The sequence below is a fragment of the Rhinolophus sinicus genome, chromosome 17 (assembly GCF_057876585.1).
Source record: "Rhinolophus sinicus isolate RSI-liver-muscle chromosome 17, RSI-T2T, whole genome shotgun sequence".
Lineage (NCBI taxonomy): Eukaryota > Metazoa > Chordata > Mammalia > Chiroptera > Rhinolophidae > Rhinolophus > Rhinolophus sinicus.
Window position 1 is genome coordinate 47,273,240 of NC_142517.1, and position 19,001 is coordinate 47,292,240.

At 33.7% G+C, this 19,001-nt stretch overlaps 1 protein-coding gene across 5 annotated transcripts in view; it reads left to right on the forward strand.

The window, feature by feature from the left end:
* ATP11B (ATPase phospholipid transporting 11B (putative)) overlaps positions 1 to 19,001 on the forward strand; it is a 98,944-nt gene that overhangs the window by 70,297 nt on the left and 9,646 nt on the right. For 2 of the 5 annotated variants that reach the window (XM_074328454.2, XM_074328476.2), the window contains 4 exons: positions 7,762 to 7,827; positions 8,888 to 8,991; positions 10,385 to 10,550; positions 12,974 to 13,059. In XM_074328454.2, coding sequence (XP_074184555.1) covers positions 7,762 to 7,827; positions 8,888 to 8,991; positions 10,385 to 10,550; positions 12,974 to 13,059 — 422 coding nt within the window. Of the gene's footprint in view, positions 1 to 7,761; positions 7,828 to 8,887; positions 8,992 to 10,384; positions 10,551 to 12,973; positions 13,060 to 15,868; positions 15,995 to 19,001 lie in introns of all 5 variants that reach the window. The other 3 variants (XM_074328448.2, XM_074328466.2, XR_012494943.2) reach the window with 2 other exon arrangements.

Here is a 19,001-nt window from a genome sequence, read left to right on the forward strand (position 1 = left end):
TGTTCGCTTATTAAATTGTAATAACCTTGTGAGGAAAATATCACCTATTACTTTTGCTGTTAGACAATTAACCTCATACAGGTTAAGAAACTCGCATCAGGCCACACAGTAAGTAAATTACAAGAATAGAATTGAAACTCAGATCTGTTTGACTTCAAAGCCTGTGTGTTTAACCACTATTTAAACTCCTTTGAAAAAAGCGGTAGCCTGGTGTCCTTCTGCACAGTATTGCCACCCACCTGTGCACAGGACCATCAAACATGTGGGCATAGGAGTGAGTATGCTCATTTTCACCTGAAATGTTAGGGTGAAAACTGGACAGAATGAACAGAGGAAAAGAGTTAAGAAGGAAGATGTCATTGGATGAAAAGGAAATTAAAGAGATCTTTTATTGATAGTTACTATTTTTTTTATTTTAAAAGTAATATATGCCCTTTTTTATAAATTTAAAATATATAGAAAAAAAATAAAAGAAAGCAAATCACCTGTTGTCCTTCTACCCACATATAATTCTATCATTTTAACATATGTCCTTCCATCCTTTTTTATTTTTTGCTATTTTTCATTAACCTCATAATTTATGTCTCCTTATTTCTCAATTATAATCTTATTACAATTATCCTCTTATAGCCTAAGTGATTTCACGTGTTATTAAAAATGCTTCAAAAAGCATTTTTCACAGCTGCATAATATCCTGTTACATGTCATAACTTATTTAAGTATTCCCTTAATTTGAGAATTTACATTTGTTTTGAATTTTCAGTGGCTTTTTAAAATTAAATGTTGAGCATGCTTTATAGAAAAGATAAAATATTAATGAAGAGTACATTGTTGGCCTTGAGTATGACAGGTGTTTTTTTTTTCTCTTTACCATTTATTACTTATTGATTTCTTTCTTTTTTTTTTTTTAACTCAAATTGAAAATCATTAACTTCTTTCCCCTTTTAGCCTACCAGTCCTACCACTCAGATATATACTACTAGAAATTAGTCCATCACTGCCTGCCACCAATACTAGGTAGAGTGGAAAAGAAACGCACATTGGCATCAGTCAAATTGGATTTATATCCTGGCACCTGAAGTTATCACTTTAGGGATTTGAGATGAGTTAGTTAACCTGTCAAAGACTCAGTTTCCTCACTTGCAAAATGAGAAGCATAATGCCTACCGTCTAGATTTGCTGTGAGGATTAAATGACATATGGAGAGAATTAGGGATAGTAGCTAGCATATAGAAGTACTTAATAAGTTTGGCAGTATTCATTATTTTTATTATTAAGTCATTACATTGAAGACCCTGTCCTACCCAATCCCACCTGATCTACTTCTCCCAGAAACTCTCTCCTCTTTAACTGTGTAAGTTAAACTGTCCTTGCTGGCTCTCTGAGAACATGCTGTGCCCGATTCTAATGCCATTGCTATGTTTCCTCTCTAGAGTGCTCTTGCCTCCTTTTCCCCCAAATCTCTCTTACAACCATCTATTCTTCAGAGTTGAGCCCGCAGACCCCTGTCCTTTTGCTCCAGCTCTTATGTCTCTCTTGATTGAAAATCTTTTTAGACGTCTAGTCCATAACCCATTGTTCAGCGCTGGATGTGTTGAATGCTTCCTACTTTCCAATAATTGTTCTTGTATGGCAAGAAATATACAAATAATTGAGGGCCTGGAATAGAAAACATTATTAGTGGGAAGTACTAGGAAGAGGAGTGGCTGGAGGTAAAGATGAAGTCAGTAAAAACAAGTGAACCTGAGAGAGGAGCAGGAGAAAAAACTGCAGTAGATCCTCTGTTGTGAGTGTCAGTTGCACTGCCGTGGCTGCCTCAATGTCCTGAATCGATTGAAAAAGGTTTACCTTTCATGGTCATTTTGACTTTGAGGAAGACCCAGAAGTCACACGGTGCCAGATCTGGTGAATAAGGTGGATGAGGACACACTGTAATGTTTTTATTTGACAGAAATTGCTGTACTAGAAACGATGTGACATGGAGCCTTTCTGTTGTTATAAAAAACTACAGTGAAGGCTGCTGCCGTGTACCATCCAACGGAAAGGCAGGGATCTTCAATATGGGAAGCAGCGCATCGAACCTTAGTTAACAGTGTGTGACAAGTTTCAACTAGTTCGGTGCAGTCAGTCAGGTGTGAGCTACGGTTGAGAGAAGGTGTATTTTAAAGTGGGCTGTAAATCATCCTTCATCATGACAATGCTACGTGTCACACATTGCTTCTGGTATATGGCAATTTCTGTCAAATAAAAACATTACGGTGTGTCCTCATCCACCTTGTTCACCGGATCTGGCACTGTGTGACTTCTGGCTCATCCCCAAAGTCAAAATGATTCAGGACATCAGGGCAGCTACAGCAGAGCAACAAAAGACATGAAAGAGGACTTCCAGAACTGCTTCAGAATGCGGCAAAATGATGGGATAAGTGTGTTCAAAGCGAGGGGGAGTATTTTGAGGGGGATTAATGGCAATGTGTCTTTTACTATAATAAATTTATTTTATTTAAACATTTACTGTACTGTTTGATTACACCTTGAATATTAGAAGAGTAAAAACATTATAATGAAGGTAACAGAAAGGAGGGAATTGTACTCATAGTGAGAGTAGAAAACTAGGATGATGTAGGGAGGAAAATATTTGGAGACTATTCTGCTTCCAAGTTGTTTTAGCCGGAGGCTTCAGAAGAACAAGAACAAAGTAAAAAGGATCCTTTGCTAACTCAGGAACTCAGATGCTAATATCTCTTCCACTCATTCTGAGGTCTGATATGAAAATTACAAACTGGATAACTACTTTGTAAAGTAAGATTCTACCCAAATAAGGATTTTTAAAAATTTATTTGTTCATTTTGTTTTTGTTTTACTGAAGTGTACAGGAACTCAAAGGAAAATGTCTACCATTAATGATTGTTTTTCTCTTTATGGAATTATACCAGATTTGAAAAACTAAAATAATTAAAATTCAAAGAACAATAGGTTTGGGAGAAAAAGGGAAAAGCTAGTAGAGTATTTTAATTCCACTTAGACTTCTCCAATACAGATGTTGGAATTGTTAGATCCTTGGTACCATTCTAAAATACATATTTACACTATCATACCACATTAAAAATTAAATGAGAAAGAAAGGATTAAGGAAGAAAAAGTAATTCTTCATTCCTTCATCAAGCTTTCTAGGTCTGGACCATTTGCGATTAATTGGGGGGAAATAATTAGCAACACAAAGTAGACTGAGGAGGTGAAATTTCAGGTTGTAATTTTAAGAGAAAGAAAATTAAACCTTTTTGTAGTGCTACTACTATTTTTTTCTTGAAATTTTAATTTCTCCCCTTATTTCCTGTCCTTAATTAATTTCTCTTTCACACTATACAGTCATCAACTGTTGAAACCTAACCATCAAGTGGTAGGATCTCTGTGTTAGGACTACAAATATACTATTTTGTATCTGTATTCCAGAGAGAATACAGAATCCTTTATTTCAGTTCAAATAATTTAGCAACTATAATTACCAATTAGGTCATTCAAACATACATGCAATTTAATTCCTATAAGTAGGTACAGATTTCTTTTAATAAAGGTTATATGATTAAAATATCTTGGATTATCTCATTTATTATAGAGTTTTCCTATATGTTCACTTATTCATGAGACAAATGTTAAATAATATATATTATTACTTTATTATATATTATATATCTTAATATATAATATATTATAAATATATCATATGTTGTTATATATTATATATTAATATATATAGTAACTAATAATATTCCAGGCAATTAAGAGAACATGAGATATAGTATACATTAGATGATAACAGAAAAAATATACCTTACTTCTTATGGTATCATCCAACCATTTGTCAAATGTTTAAAATCTGTGATAAAGGCAGTTTGTACTGTGAACTGAACAATTGATTAATTCCAGGGAAGGTAATTCTTTTATAGATCAGTATACAGTTAAGTTAATTAAACCTGATACAGAAAAAGTTCTCATCTTTTGTTTTTTTCTTAAAACTCTTCTTACCTAACCTAGGACTTTACTCCTGCAATTATCCTCTTTTTTTCCTTCACCATCAATCTGTCATCCTCTGTTGGATCAAACAGATCATCATGCAAATATGCTCTAATATCTCCCATCTTCTAATAAAAACCACAGTTCCTTGACCCATAAACTGCCCTGGTTACATTACTCTGTATCTTTAGAGCAGAATTTGAAGAAGTTACCTTTTTTCGTTGTTTCTATTTCCTCGCCTCCTCTTCTCCCTTGAATGTACTACTATGGGGCTTTCCACCCCATTTCCCCCCCACCCCCAGCACTCCCATCAAAACCATTTTCTTTATAGTCCCAGCCACCTCTACATTGCTAAGTTCAAGAGCATGTTTCAGTCCTTCAGAACTTGATCGTTGGGCACAATTTATGAAGCCTTCCTATCTGCCACATTATCTTCTCTTAGCTTCTATAACTTTGGTTTCCTTACCAACTGTTGTTTTCAGCCTTCTCTTCCCACCCTTAGAATCAGGGTTTCTCATCCTCTGCACTAATGACATTTTGAACCAGATAATTTTGTTGTGGGGGTTTATCCTATGAATTATAGAATGTTTAGCAGTATGCCTAGCCTCTCCCCAGTAAATACCAGTAGCACACGCATGCATCCGCCAGTTATGACAACCAAAAATATCTTTAGATGCAGCCAAATGTCCCCTGAAAGGCAAAATCACCCACTTTTAAAACCACTCTAAATGGAGAAGTGGCCTAGGGCTCAGTGCTTTGCCACCTTTTCTTTATACGTATACAGGGTGAACTCGGCCTTTGTGGTGTAAATACTACTTAAGTGCTGAAAACTCCCAAATTTACATCTCTGCCAATCTGCTCAGATTCAAATAAGAAACTACCTTCTCCATCAAATCCCCTAGGAATCGCAAACTTAATATAGCTTAACAGAATTTTTTTATGTCTTCTGCAAACCGATTTCCCTTCTAATTCTCCCAATATTAATAAATGGGGATCAGCTTTTACCCAACTGCTCAGGCAGAAATCTAGGAATCATCTTTGATTTCACTTCTCCCACAACCCAAATGCAGTCACATTGGTTCTCATGTTGCACTTATCCTGAATGTTCGCACTTCTCTCCTTCTGCACAAATTTCAGATCACTACCATCTCCTTCTGGACCATAACCACTGCCTCCTTCCTGCTCCTGCTTTTCTGTTCCTCCCCTTCTGACTGTCTGTTCTCCACATAGCCCACGTGATCTTTTAAAAGATGAAATATCATCTATCTAATGATCCACCCAAAATCACCTAGTGGCTTCTTAGCACAATATAAGCCACACTGATTTTCTTGTAACTTGAACAGACCAACTTGTTCCTGCCTTAGGACCTCTGCACTTGCTGTTTCTCTGCCTGAATGCTTTTCTCTTACACGGTGATATGACTGACTCCCCTACTCATTCAGCATTGCTGAAACATCACTGGCTCAAGTAGGCCTTTCTAGCCCACTTCTATTAAGTGCCATCTCCCTCACCTTGCATCACTTCCTGACCCGTTACTCTACATTTACTTTTCTTCACAGCGCTAATCTTTACCTGAAGGTATATATTTTTAGGTTTATTTGTTTGTTCCGCTCTGTGTAAGCTCCATGAGGTCAGCAACTTGATCTTAACCACTGCTTTATTCCCAAGGCCTGGAATGGTACTTAGCATGTAGTAGGTGCTCATTTAGTGTTTGTTGAGTATACAAATGAATAATGAATGATTCTTTTTTAATTTGGAATACAAGTTGGGCTTTATTAAATAATTAGGTAACAAATTCTGTTAGAGTAAATTATCCAGAAAACAGGCAGATAGTGATAGAAAGTGTTTAGAGTAACTGTCTCTTCTGAGCAGGGACAGTGAGGTTTAGTAAAATCTAAACGGTGCATATTTTGGCAGGCCCTCTTTGAGGGGAAAAAAACAACTATCAATACAAACTTAAGTGTACATGAAAATAACTGTGAATGACACAAATAGGTCCCACTTAACCCAACTCATCTTCTCTTTAGCTGGATCCCCAAAATGCCTTCTGCCACTACTTCATAACCTGTTCAAGGGGAAGTCAGAATGGAAAGAAACAGCAGTCTTAACTAATTGATTGCAGGGGGCGGGGAAGAAAAGACCATGTAAATGTGTTTCTACAGCTCCCTCTAGAGCCTTGAATGCAAAAGGGAGCCCTGAATCCTCCTCTGCTTCTAAGATAGATGCCATGTTGTGAGTCCCTGTCTGGGTCCAGTAAAACCCAATACTGAAGGATAGACATGCAGTTGTTATCACTTCTAGGCACAGGTTCCCTGGCTGCATTAAATATCTGTCCCTGAAAAAGGAGACTGGCACTTCTCTCAGAGCTGAGTTAAGTGAGATGTATAAACTACTCAGTACAGTGCTTTTAGATGCATAAAATAAAATACGTAAGATTACAAGGAAAGTAATTATGTGAAGTACTGTTCTGTCTCTTAACCATTTGGGGGAAGGTGGGGTCTGTGGAACTCAAGCCCCTGAGTACCAAGACATTCAATACACCAGAGTGTCCTATATTGTATATATACCTATAATTAATAGCTGCAAGCCAATGAAAGAACACAGGTAGTTTACATAGTGCTAATAAATGATAGCAGTTTTTTTCTAGCTTATTATTACAGCTTTTGCTGGCACATAAGTGTATTGAAATGGAACGATGTTTTGATGGTTAAGTGAAAGCCACTGATTTTCAATATTTACAGGTCATTTCTAGAGATGATAAAAGCAGGAAAATAAGGGGTTCAATATGACTTTTCCATTCTTTTCCCCTTGACAAACTCCCCAAATACCCTCAAATAAAGGAATATTTATTGATGTTTTATTGTTGATAACCTATTTATTACTTTTTATATACCAGGCACCTTTTTGCATACCCTAATTCTTATAAAAACCTATAAAGTTTTCCCCCATTTTACAAATGAAAAATGGGAGGTACAGAGAGGTTAAATAACAAGTAATTTGTCAAGTAAATGCTAATTGTTAGAAATCTGAAATAATAAAAAAGCCTGTTGAGTAATTTTTTTAAGCCAATGGTGAAGACTATGCTAATTTATAAATTAACATGAACTTCTGGTTCTGTTTTTATCTGTGGAACTTAAATTCTGACATTCTTTGGGGATTCTGCATTTGTAATAAACTGTGTTTGTCATAAAGCCCAAGGGAATACTTTCTGACTGACATTACCTGCATTTTTTCAAGGAACCCTTTGAGGAGTAATTCCATTGGCCATTATCTTTCCTTTCAGATATTGGTTTTGTGTATAATTTATTTTTTCCTGCTCTGCCTATGCTGTGTCCAGAAATACAGTGGCAAGTTATCAGCTGTAACTTTTGGTTTCAGAAAATAATTGTCATTGAACAGGGTTTTTTGGGGGGTTTTTTTGTTGTTTTTTTTTATAGTTTTTACTATGTGACAGGAATAAAGCAGTTACTATATCATTCTAACTAGAAACCATCTGTGTCACACAATTCTAAACCCATCTTTGGGTTTCCAGTCTGATAATGTTACACAAAGAATCATTTTACATAATAATGCTTATGGTGTTTCTTTCATACACCTTTAACTCTACTAATCTAGTCACAGACTTCAACTGTAATTGGCCTAAATAATGCAAGTGATTTTTAGTAATAAATAATGAAGTTACTTTTTGTCTTACATCTGATTCAGCATCATGGTAACATAATGCAATACTTGTTTATTCTTTTTGTTTAGATGTTTGGAAACTGGACATTTGGCACCTTGGTCTTCACAGTCATGGTTATTACAGTCACAGTAAAGGTATGGTAGCGAGATTAGACACATGGACACATTTGGTGTCTGTATAATTCATACATTTCTTCATTTTTTTAGCCATAGGTATTTTTCTCTTTTCCTTTTTCAGTCATGAATACTTTCACTGATTGCTATCTGGTAATTCATTTTCATTTTTGTTAAAAGTCTTTTAAGTTCATTATGTTGGAAAGCCTCTGTTGATTTTTATGGTCAAATAAAGGTTAATCCTACAATACTCATCTCTGAAATTTTGCTTCTCTGTATATAATGAAAGACAAAACAATTGTAGGCAATAGAGCTGAGAATAAAGTAGTCATAAAATTTCAATGCTGCTTCCTCATAGAAGAAAAATATTATAAACTTGAAATTGTTCAATTTCATACTAGGATCCTTGCATTAATTTTTATCTTCTCAGAGTCTTTACCATCAGAATCTTAGTCAGTTATAATTACTGTATTTTGCCGTGTATAATGCACACCCACAGTTTTGGCCCAAACTTTCAGGGAAAAAAAATCTTTCGTTTTAATTTTTTAATTCAAATTTTTATTTGTTTACATTTAGGTATTCATTTTTTGTATTACAAAGGAATTTTAACATTTATTTTTTAACATATTATGGTACAAGAAATTTTATGTACCGGTAACAAATTTATAGTATTTACGCATTGTAGAAGGCCAAGAACTCTTTGTTGTTGCAAGTTCGTTGTAAATTCACAAAACCAATTATCATATTCCCAGGTATTATTTTGCATATGGATATTGTTATTGATTTCTAGAGTTACACTTTTAACTCATAAGCATAAATAAAAGAATTTAAAAAAACATTTATATAGATACGGAATTAGTACTACCCATGTATAATGTGCACCCTTATTTTTCCCTCACAAATTTGGACAAAAAAGTACGCATTATACACGGCAAAATACAGTATTACATTTTGTTCATGAGTTTTATCTGAGAGGTTAAAGTAAAGATTTACTATTTTAGTGCTCGCTTCGGCAGCACATATACTAAAAAAGATTTACTATTTTATATTAAGAATTTTTTTTTTTTTTTTTTTTTTTTAGATGGCTTTGGAAACTCATTTTTGGACCTGGATCAACCATCTTGTTACCTGGGGCTCTATTATATTCTATTTTGTATTTTCTTTGTTTTATGGAGGAATTCTCTGGTGAGTGACTATATTGTATTTTAATTATATTGATTTAACTCTAATAAATATTTATTGTGATAGGTTATATTATGAACAAATAATTTTGAGATCCTATCCTGATAATAAATACACTTCTTTCAGTTGACCTTATATGGGGTAAAAAAGAAGCTAACAATTACTGAATACTTACTATGTTCTAGGTGTTTTACCTAAGATGTTATTATGTTGGTGCAAAAGTAATTGCAGTTTAAAAGGTTATAAATAATCACAAAAACCGCAATTACTTTTGTACCAATCTAATACATTGATTCATCACAATAATCTTATTATCCCCATTTTTTCTATTTGGAAACTCAGCCCCAAGATCACAAAGGTTAAAAAGAGCAAAGCTAGGATTTAAACCTCAATTGTTTTACTCCACAATTAATGTTCTTTTACACGAACCATATTATCTCTAAATTATTTATTAATGTACATGATAAAATAAGTCATTGAGCCATTAAGTTTTCAGAATTGAGTTAACTTCTCTATCAACATTAAATAGTATGCTTCATCTTCATTGGTAAAATCTGACATTCAGCTACTCTGATAGATTAAAAATTAATGCCTCTCCTAGGATTCTTTTGTAAGTGATAGACAACTGAAGTCTCTGATTTGGAGAACTTATGTAACATTTGCCTGCTGTGTCTTTGATCCCTGTATTAGGCAAAAAAAATTATAGAAGTTAGGTAAAAAGAAGTTGAATTAGCTAAATAGTTAACTTCCATTTAGGATCATAAAAGGATACTCTTATGAATATGTTTGGTGTGTAACGTTTGTTTTTAATGCTCTTCATTTTTTCATTTCATTCTGTATTTCCCCATATTCTTTTCTTGAAGCGATATACACCAAAACCCAAAAAGAGTATCTTGACTATACCTACTGCTATGTAGAACTAGTATTTGTGAGTGTGTTTATTTTAAAATATATTTGTAAAGAAGAACTTCTAAGTAGATCTTTTCAACCTACGATTTGGGTAGTCAATCTTTTAGTTACTTAGTAGAAAATTTTTTTTACGTAGTTTTTCTTGTTTTTCTTGGTCTCTTAAGTCTGCATTCCTACATAATTTTGATATCCTACCACTAAGAGAGAGTTACCTAGTCAACTACTTGCCACTTTCCTAATAATAAAAACTATAGTTGTCATTGAAAGTAGTTAAATTGAATTTTAGTTTTAACAATTAAAGTCTTATCTTGTTTTATTAGTTATTCAATTAATTAAAGTATACTGATTGCAATTTTTGAACATTATCCCAAACTTGTATTCCAAATTAAAATTGTAACCTTCAAGCATAGTGGGTTTACATGATATCTTGATAAGAAACTATCTTGTCAGTTTCTACTTTTATTAAGCCCACTTTCTTTCTTTGCAGGCCATTTTCAGACTCCCAGAATATGTACTTTGTATTTTTTCAGCTCCTATCAAGTGGTTCTGTTTGGTTTGCCATAATCCTCATGGTTGTTACATGTCTGTTTCTTGATATTGTGAAGAAAGTATTTGACAGACAGCTTCATCCTACGAATACTGAAAAGGCACAGGTAACCATTTTCTATATAGAAAACCTTTTATTTAGGGGTTTTAAACAATGACTAGCTACCATTATAATTTGCTTATATCAGAAAATAGAAAATTATCCATTCCTGTTTCAGGCATTTTGCAATATAAATATTGTTAAATCTGATGTTTTTAAAGTTGTTTCTTATTGTTTCTGTTAATTTTATGACTCCTGACAAATTATAATTTTTTTAAATTACATTGTGTTAATGATAGAATTTCAGGTTTTTAAATATAAAATTATTATGTCCAGATAATAATAGTAAATATGTTTTAAATAGTATTGTCACAGCATTTTATCAGGTATATATAATTGGGATAGATATCCATGTCTTTAGAAACATTAGAATTTGAGTAATACTTTTTTCAGGTTATATTGTTTTCAACTAGAGTATGAAATATATATTCTTTAACCTAAATAATTTAAAGAATGAATTTTTATAAAACACATTCACTAAGCACATGTTAATAAATATTATGCTATATACAGCATGTTATATAGTGTGATCTGTCACTTGGTAGCTCTGTGACTTGAAGTCTCAGGATCTACGTGGATGAAATTATGATAGAAATGTCTATTTCATTACCTTTGTAATGAGAATTAAATAAAATAATGTCTAAACACATAGTAGATGGTCAAGAAATGGTAGCTATTAAGTTGAATGGGCCTTTTTTGTATATTTGACTTGTACGTGAACTGGAAGTCTATCTTAACTTGTCTTATTATCCTCAAGAATACATTCTAATTAACTTTTATGCATTGTTAAACAGTGAGTTTATTATCATTTAGTTCTGCCTAGGTTGAGATTTTTTTCTACACGTTTGCTACATGCCAAGTAAATTTTGTTTAAATTTTGGAAATTTAGTTGCATATTCTACACATAGAAAAGCGCTTCCTAAGTAGTGATTTGAGTTAGGCTTCCTAAACGGTGTATTGGTTTTAATTTCAGTTGATCATATGAACATTTCTTTAACATTTATTTGCTTTGGTAACTCAATCTTAACCCATATACATTTTAACACTATTGAAGCAGCATAGGCCTCTGAAACCTGACAAAAATTTAATTCAAATACTGTTTTAACCATTTATAAAATATGTCTTTAAGTAACTTTCCTAAGCTTCAATTTCCTCCTCTGTAAAATAAGAATAATACTTACTACCTTACATGACTGTTAGACCTAATGAATATAAAGCACCTAACCCTGGGCCTGTATGTAGTAAGTCCTCAGTAAAAACATTATAAGGACGATGAGGATGTTGCTTTGTAATGTGGGTCTCCAAATGGGGCTGAAAAAATTTGCATAATTGGTTCCTCTGACTGCCAATGCATATATTTATATCAGTATGGAAAAACTATTCCACTCTGCAATATTTACTTAAATATATATCAGAAAGATTTGCCTATCTTTTTTAATCTTCAGAGATAAGTATTTATAGTAACAATACTATTTTTAATACACTGTCTATTATACTTTTTCTGACCTTTATGGAGAACACAAACTCCCTCTCTTGGCCTATATAAAGTTATATTTCACCAAAATATATTAATGGCATCACTTTAAAAATTTTATTCTTTATTAAAGTAAATAATTAGACTTATTTATATTTACCCTTAGGAATTCTACATTAGGCAGTGCATTTGCAAACTGATGTATTTTCTTGTTGTCTTTTCTATAGCCTTTTTCTAAAGGATTACATAGGAAATATTTGGTACCTTAAGGTGGACCCTTAGACAAGAAAAGGTTAAAAGTACTTCATATATTTTGGTTTTTTTACCATAGATTCAAATTGATTAAAAATGGAATGTGCAAATAAGTCAATCATCTTATCTCTGTGAAAGCTGGTATAATCTCTTTTTTTGCCCCACTAATTTACACTTAAATGACTTGAGAGACGTTTTACTGTCTGGTCCAAAGAGGAAATCTCTACTTTTACTCAGGGATCTTCTGGCCTGTTTGGAGTTTGTTTTTGCTTTGTTTTGTTTTTTGCTTAAACAGTATATGGTCATTCAACTCCCATGTGTGACATTATTCTTTTGCTATAGGCTGTAATCTTTATTATTTCAGCCTTATACTGTCACCTGTGATTTTAAATGATGAAGAAATGGTTAGAAAGTTGTTAGCTACTTCATTGTTTACCAAAAGTAGCAAGAAAAATCGTATCAGAGGAAGAGTTGTCAGCATTTATTTTGAACTTTGTTTTTCTCCAGAGTTAAAATGTGGTGTTAAGAATGAAGAAAGCCAACAGCCTACAAATGTCAGTCATGTATGTGTATCATGTATGATATTTCCTACTCTTAGAGGAACAGATGTGTCTTTACAAAGCTTGTCCTGTGTCTGTCTCTTAGGTGATGAATACAGCTCACTGACTTGTTGTATGTCCCATCCCTTTTCTGTCCATTTATAGATGTACTCCAACACAGTTGCTTTAAGTGACGAGTTCATCGCACTGCAGCCATTGTCGAGGGCAAGGAATCAGCTGAGCAAACTTAGGTAGAGTAGGAGTAGACCCTTGTTAACTTCTGCATGCTAAAGGTCAATTAAACAACATTTAAAAGATGGGCAGAGGCATGAATTAAGAGTGTGGCATTTTTTGTTAGCACAGCTCTGTCTCTAATTTGACCTTTATGAATATGTATGTTAAAACCTTAAAAAAATCCATTTCTTCTTTGAGATGAAAATTCAGCATGATAACAGGACAGATCTGTACCTTGTTATATGTTTTACACCTTAATTACCTTTTGTAGCACAATTCTAATGCTTCTGCTTGTCATATTATTAATATTTTAAAATGCTCCTGCATGTTGAGTAATTTAAGCTACAGAAATGCATAAAATTTAAAGTTTTAAGTTTCATTTATTGGAAAGTGAGAGTTGCCCATTTTTTATCTCACCTTAATCTGTGTTGTAAATACATGTGCATATTTGTCTTTGTACATTGTAATGGCTGCTGAAGCATTTCATATCCTTGCTACTATTTAGTGCATCTATAAATAGAACAATAGATTTTATATCTCTTACATATACCTTATTTCCACAGACAGACTCATTCTGTCAGTTACCACAAAAATTAACCAGTAGTTTAGAGCTGTCTTTTGATAGAAGAGAATGAAAGCTTAAATCCTAGAACTCTTGATATTTAGATACCAAAACTATATAGTATTAATTTTAACTACAGTCAGGTATGAAGAGAAAGAGTAATATAACTAAATTTTTTAGTTTTGACACTCTTCAATTTCTCATCCTGTATCTTGAGAATTTTCAATTACATATATATGTATTTTTTAAATTCTTTTTTATTCTCAAGTTTTCTAATCTCAATATTCACTTGATCAAATAAATGGCTTTGACAAAGCACCATTTAACCTCTTATGTAACTGTGAGTTCATCATTTTAAGATCTTCTAAAATTTTATCAAACTTTTCAATTTTATGATTTTTACTAGCCTCAAGATTTTTGAAATATTCTACTTTGAATTAGAAAGGTATAATAATTGTAGGTGAATATACAAATGAGTGTTTAAATAGTAGTTAACTAAGTTTTATGTTTAAAACAAGAACTAAAATCAAAACGCACTTGAAGATTTGTCTTCACCTTTGGTAAAGCCAAGTATATATCACATTTTATCTGTATTTTCCTTTCTGAAAAGAGTGAGTATTCATCGCATTTCTGAACATCTATTTAATTCTAAGGCAGTAAGGGAACTCATTTTTTAAAAAACATTCTGGTAAACTTTTGTCAACTGAAGATAACTTTTGCATATAGAATAATCTTAATATTTTTATGAAATCATAGTTTTACATATCATGTTGGCTTAAATCAAGCTGCAAGAAAATGAGGTAAAGAGATCATCAATTAGAGATCCCAGGCTCTGTAATAATATAAGAGAGCAGGAAGCTTGACAGTCATCTGTGAAGGAACACAGTGAGAGCAGGACATATTTGTCAGGTAGCCTTTGCCACAAGCCAGTCTCCAGTCAGGTGGTATAACAAAAGGGGAAGTGCCCTGTTGTGGCCACAGCCAGCCTGAATGCTCACTGCTCTTGGCACTGCTTCCAGTATGTCCTAACCAAATTAGTTCACCTCTCTAGCCTCCAGGTTCTTCACTATCAAATGACCATTGTCCATACTGTGATCTGTTTACTTAACTATTAGCATCAGAGAAAAACAGAAAGAAGAAATACAACCAAAGGCCAGGCAGAAATAACAGTTGCTTAATTAATTGAGCAGTGAGTAACAACTGGGTGGGCATTTGCTCACAGCTGCACAGGAAGAACAAGTTCCCACATACATCTGTCTGCTGATGCATCCTATGAATTTTGAATACATCTTGTTTCTGAACTGCATTGAACAGTATTCCTGGGTATGATCCTTGGTAGCTTAATCATTTACAGAGAGGAAAATTGTGCGGATAGTGAATATCTTTAAGTGCTTTCAAATCTTTAATCAGGTTAGTTCTTCTTAAGAACCATTAACACAAGCCTATTAACAATTTACTTTTGAATAAAAGAAAACTCATTTTGAGTATTTTCCCCTCCCCTGTATTATAGGCAAAGCTGTCTTTACATAAACTTATTGTACTTATGAAACCAAGGAATTCGACTACTTTTTTATATATGTAAGAAATTCACCATAGCATTTTTTTCTTAGAAATAATTACTGGTCAGTCCTAAGACTGAGAAAATATATAGAAATGAGGACAATTTTGTTTTTTATTTATTTACGACATTATTTTTATAATTTAGCTTGGCTATGGGCACATACTCCTTAGAAGGTCTCTAATACAAATACAGAAAAACTAAAGAAGAGAAATTTGTATAAATTAGTTAACACTCACACAAAAAAAAGTATTTCAAATTAAGGATTAAATTTGTTCCGTTAAATCAAGTCAAGCCCCCTTTACCCACATGTGTCACACTTGAAAGGCCATGTGATTAGAGTAGAGAAGTCTTCCGAGAAGGGAGCATAAGAAGTGCAAAATGCAGCGTACCTTTGCAATAAGAAGCTTACATCTTGGTGGCAAGGAATTTGTGTAATAGAAGACATTTAATTTTTTTGAAGGAAACCTGGTTTTTATTTAACTTTGTGCTCTGGAAAATCATGGCTTTAGTTTGTGTGCTTTGTCGTATGCCCCTTAAGAAGCTGCTATTAGCTCTCTTGTGACAGTAAATGAATGTAGTGGTGTGTGAACATTCATTTGTGCCTCTCAAATTGTGGACCCCACTTGCCGTTTTGATTCTCAACCTGTATACAGTGAGAGTATTGCTCAGTAATACAAGATTTGTTGCTTTTCTGTCCTTCCAGATGGAAGAAGATAAGGGTTCAGTCAGCTCAGCATATGAATTTGCTGAAAGCAAGCGCAGAGGGGAGGACAGTGGGCACCTGCTAGCTGAGGCTTGCAGTCAGCAGGGCAGTTCCTGCGTGCACTCGGTAGTACTGCGCTGGACCTTCTGGGGACGTATCTGCTGAGTTCTCGTGGGGGGCGTGCTGCGGCAGAACTGCCTGGCGTTCCACTTCTTACTTGACTAATGCCTTCACGGTTTCTCATACGTTGTTTTTGCTCACTCGTTTCCTTTTGTGATCTTTACTTTTTTTATGTGTCCATTCTGAATCTTTTGTTCATCTTCCTTTGGAGTTACAGTGCTAATCATACTTCATCTCAGATTCTAATCTAGTAAAGTAATCCACAAAGCAGATAATGCACTTGGGACCTAACTCTACGAAAGCTGTAAAGTTATGTATGTCCTCTGTCATCATCGGTATTCTCCCAACCAGTTGTGTTATATTCGAGAACTTATTCCTTGTCACTTCTCCTTTTGAAAGTATGTCACGCTAGTTCTATTATTTCTAAACTCAGTTTCTCACTTCAAGCTGTAGTTATGTATCATTTTACACACCTCGATTTAGTTAGACACTGAATTACTTATCTAAGTCTACTTCTTGAGTCAAGTGATCACATGAATGAGTGCTTAGGCTTAGTGCTGAATAACTTTCTTTTGACTGATATTCACCAAACTCTCCATTCTTTTCACAAGCTTTCATAGTTATAATTTTGTAATAAAAAAAGAAAAAAAGTATGAATTGGTGAGGGCTTGATTCCCCTCTTGAGGGATAAACCCTAACAACCACTTCTAGACCTAATTGGGGTATGCAGAATATTTTGATTGGTAGTTACTATGGAGGATGGAAATTCTTACCACTGATAATTATTTCTTTATTTGGCCTGTTTGCTATTTTGTATATTGTACACCATATCGTTTCATTAGAACGTTGATGAGACGCTTAGGAACTTAACTCTTATTTATATCAATTAGTCTATAGTAAAATTGGTTATACAGTCACAGAACCCAGGTATCAACAACTATAAGTGAGGCCTTACAGTAATTACTGGTCAAGAAGGTGCTATTGTCTCATCTGCGATAAGCCCACATAAACAGTAAAACTTGAAAACAAAGCTACTTGAAGATTGTAAATATTAACTCGCTATAAATCAGACCACAGAACAGGTACAATAATTTGAAAAATCTGAATTATTCTGGAAGACATATTTTTAAAATTAGGCTCCTCTGGTGAATTGTCATAAATGGAAAATGTTGAAGATAATTAATCAACTCTCAGTTATTATTATTAATTGAAAAGAAATTCAAAAGAATTCTGAATTTTTATTTTGTTTTGGGGTGCTTCATATGATTATCTTTACAATGTATTTATCTTGTATTTTGCTTTGATAAATATAAAAAGATTTTTAGCTTTTAAAATATGCCCTAATTGGGCTGCATGGGAAACTCAGCTGAAGAACTCGCTGGGTAAAGAAGTGAGTTCTTGGCCGGGAATTGTATTATGTCCTGAATAATCCACAAAGCAGATAATCCACTTGGGACCTAACTATACAAAAGCTGTAAAGTTATGTCCTCTGTGATAAAAGTTCCCCAAAGGTTCAAGTTCAAGTGGATATTTCGTAAGACATGGATCTGGTGCTCCTTTGCTTTAATATGTCCATTAAAATGTACAATACAGTTGAGAATTGGGTTCTTAAAATGCACTTATTAAGTAACAGGGGCCTTGTTATAATTACTTTTATAAAGTAAATATTCTCATCATCCTGTGATATTTGGTCTCTTCCTATAAACAAGAAGCCAGAGAATTCTCAAACCATGAATATAATTTTAGTAAAATTGCTGGGGGTATTACTCTGATCTGCAATTTTTTTCCTGCTTATCACTGAATTTTAATTGGTTGAATGAAATATATCTTGAATATTTTTCTTGTATATTTCTGCCTTTGGCATGTATTTTTAGATAAAAATCACTTATAAAAAATAAGTGTCATATAATACCCCTCTTCTATTTTTTTCTGTCTTGAAATTGCATCTGTTTATCTAATCAAAATTTGGTCAGCCTTGTCAAATCAGGCAGAAAGTTATGCTGAGCCCTGAATGTCACTGTGGGTTTGGGTCTTCTGGTCGTCTCCCTCTACGGGGTCCCCTGCCTCTTAGGCCTCTATCATTTTGTCATTTGTTTTGTCTCTGGATTCCTGTTCTGAATACCCTCTTTCCAGCAACCCTAGTGATAGCAATAGGATGCCAGGGCGACTGACCTTTCACACTGTGTACCAAGGTGCTTCAGCCTCAGTCCTGGAACCTGCCACTACCAAAAACAATACATTTTAAACAGTTTCAACCAATTACAAGTCACCTTCCTCTCCTTCTGTGACAAAGATCCAGCTACTGCCTCATTTACCACAGTAGTGAACTACAAAAGGCACAGGAAATCTTAATGTCCTTTACTCAGTTGTTCGTCACTAAAAGCTACACTTTTCTGAATGAGTAAAATTCTGTAAGTAAATAGAATCGAACATTTAAAAGACCAATATTAATAAGGCTGCCACCAGTGGCCGGACCTAGAGGCATATGACACTTTACAAAAATGTTATTTTCAAATCTGTGCTGACTTATTGAGCAGCTTTTTCATCTAGAGATTAAAATTAAGAAAAATATTAGTATTGACATTATTTCTACCAGTTATCCTGTGACATGCTGTAAATGATTGATACCTAGAAAACTGAATTCTTAATAGCTGTGCCATGACTTGGTTCATTAATTAGTGCTATTCTGCTTTACGCTCGCCATTGAAATTGAGCATTTTATTATTTTTCACAGATGCTGACAATTTTCTTTACCTAAACTACAAATTCCTAGTCATATTTGTTATTTATGTAACCACATTATAAAAGTAAAGGAGCCTCAGTCTTTTTGAAACTAGGAATAAACCAAACTATTAAAATATGCTTCCCTAATAAATATAATTATCGCATGCTTGTTTTCATAGTTAAATTTATGCCAAACATACAGAAATCTCTCTGGAGATCCCTAAAAGACAATATGGAGTTATTTTATCTATATTTATAACTATCTTTCAAAGTTGTTGTTTCTTTTACT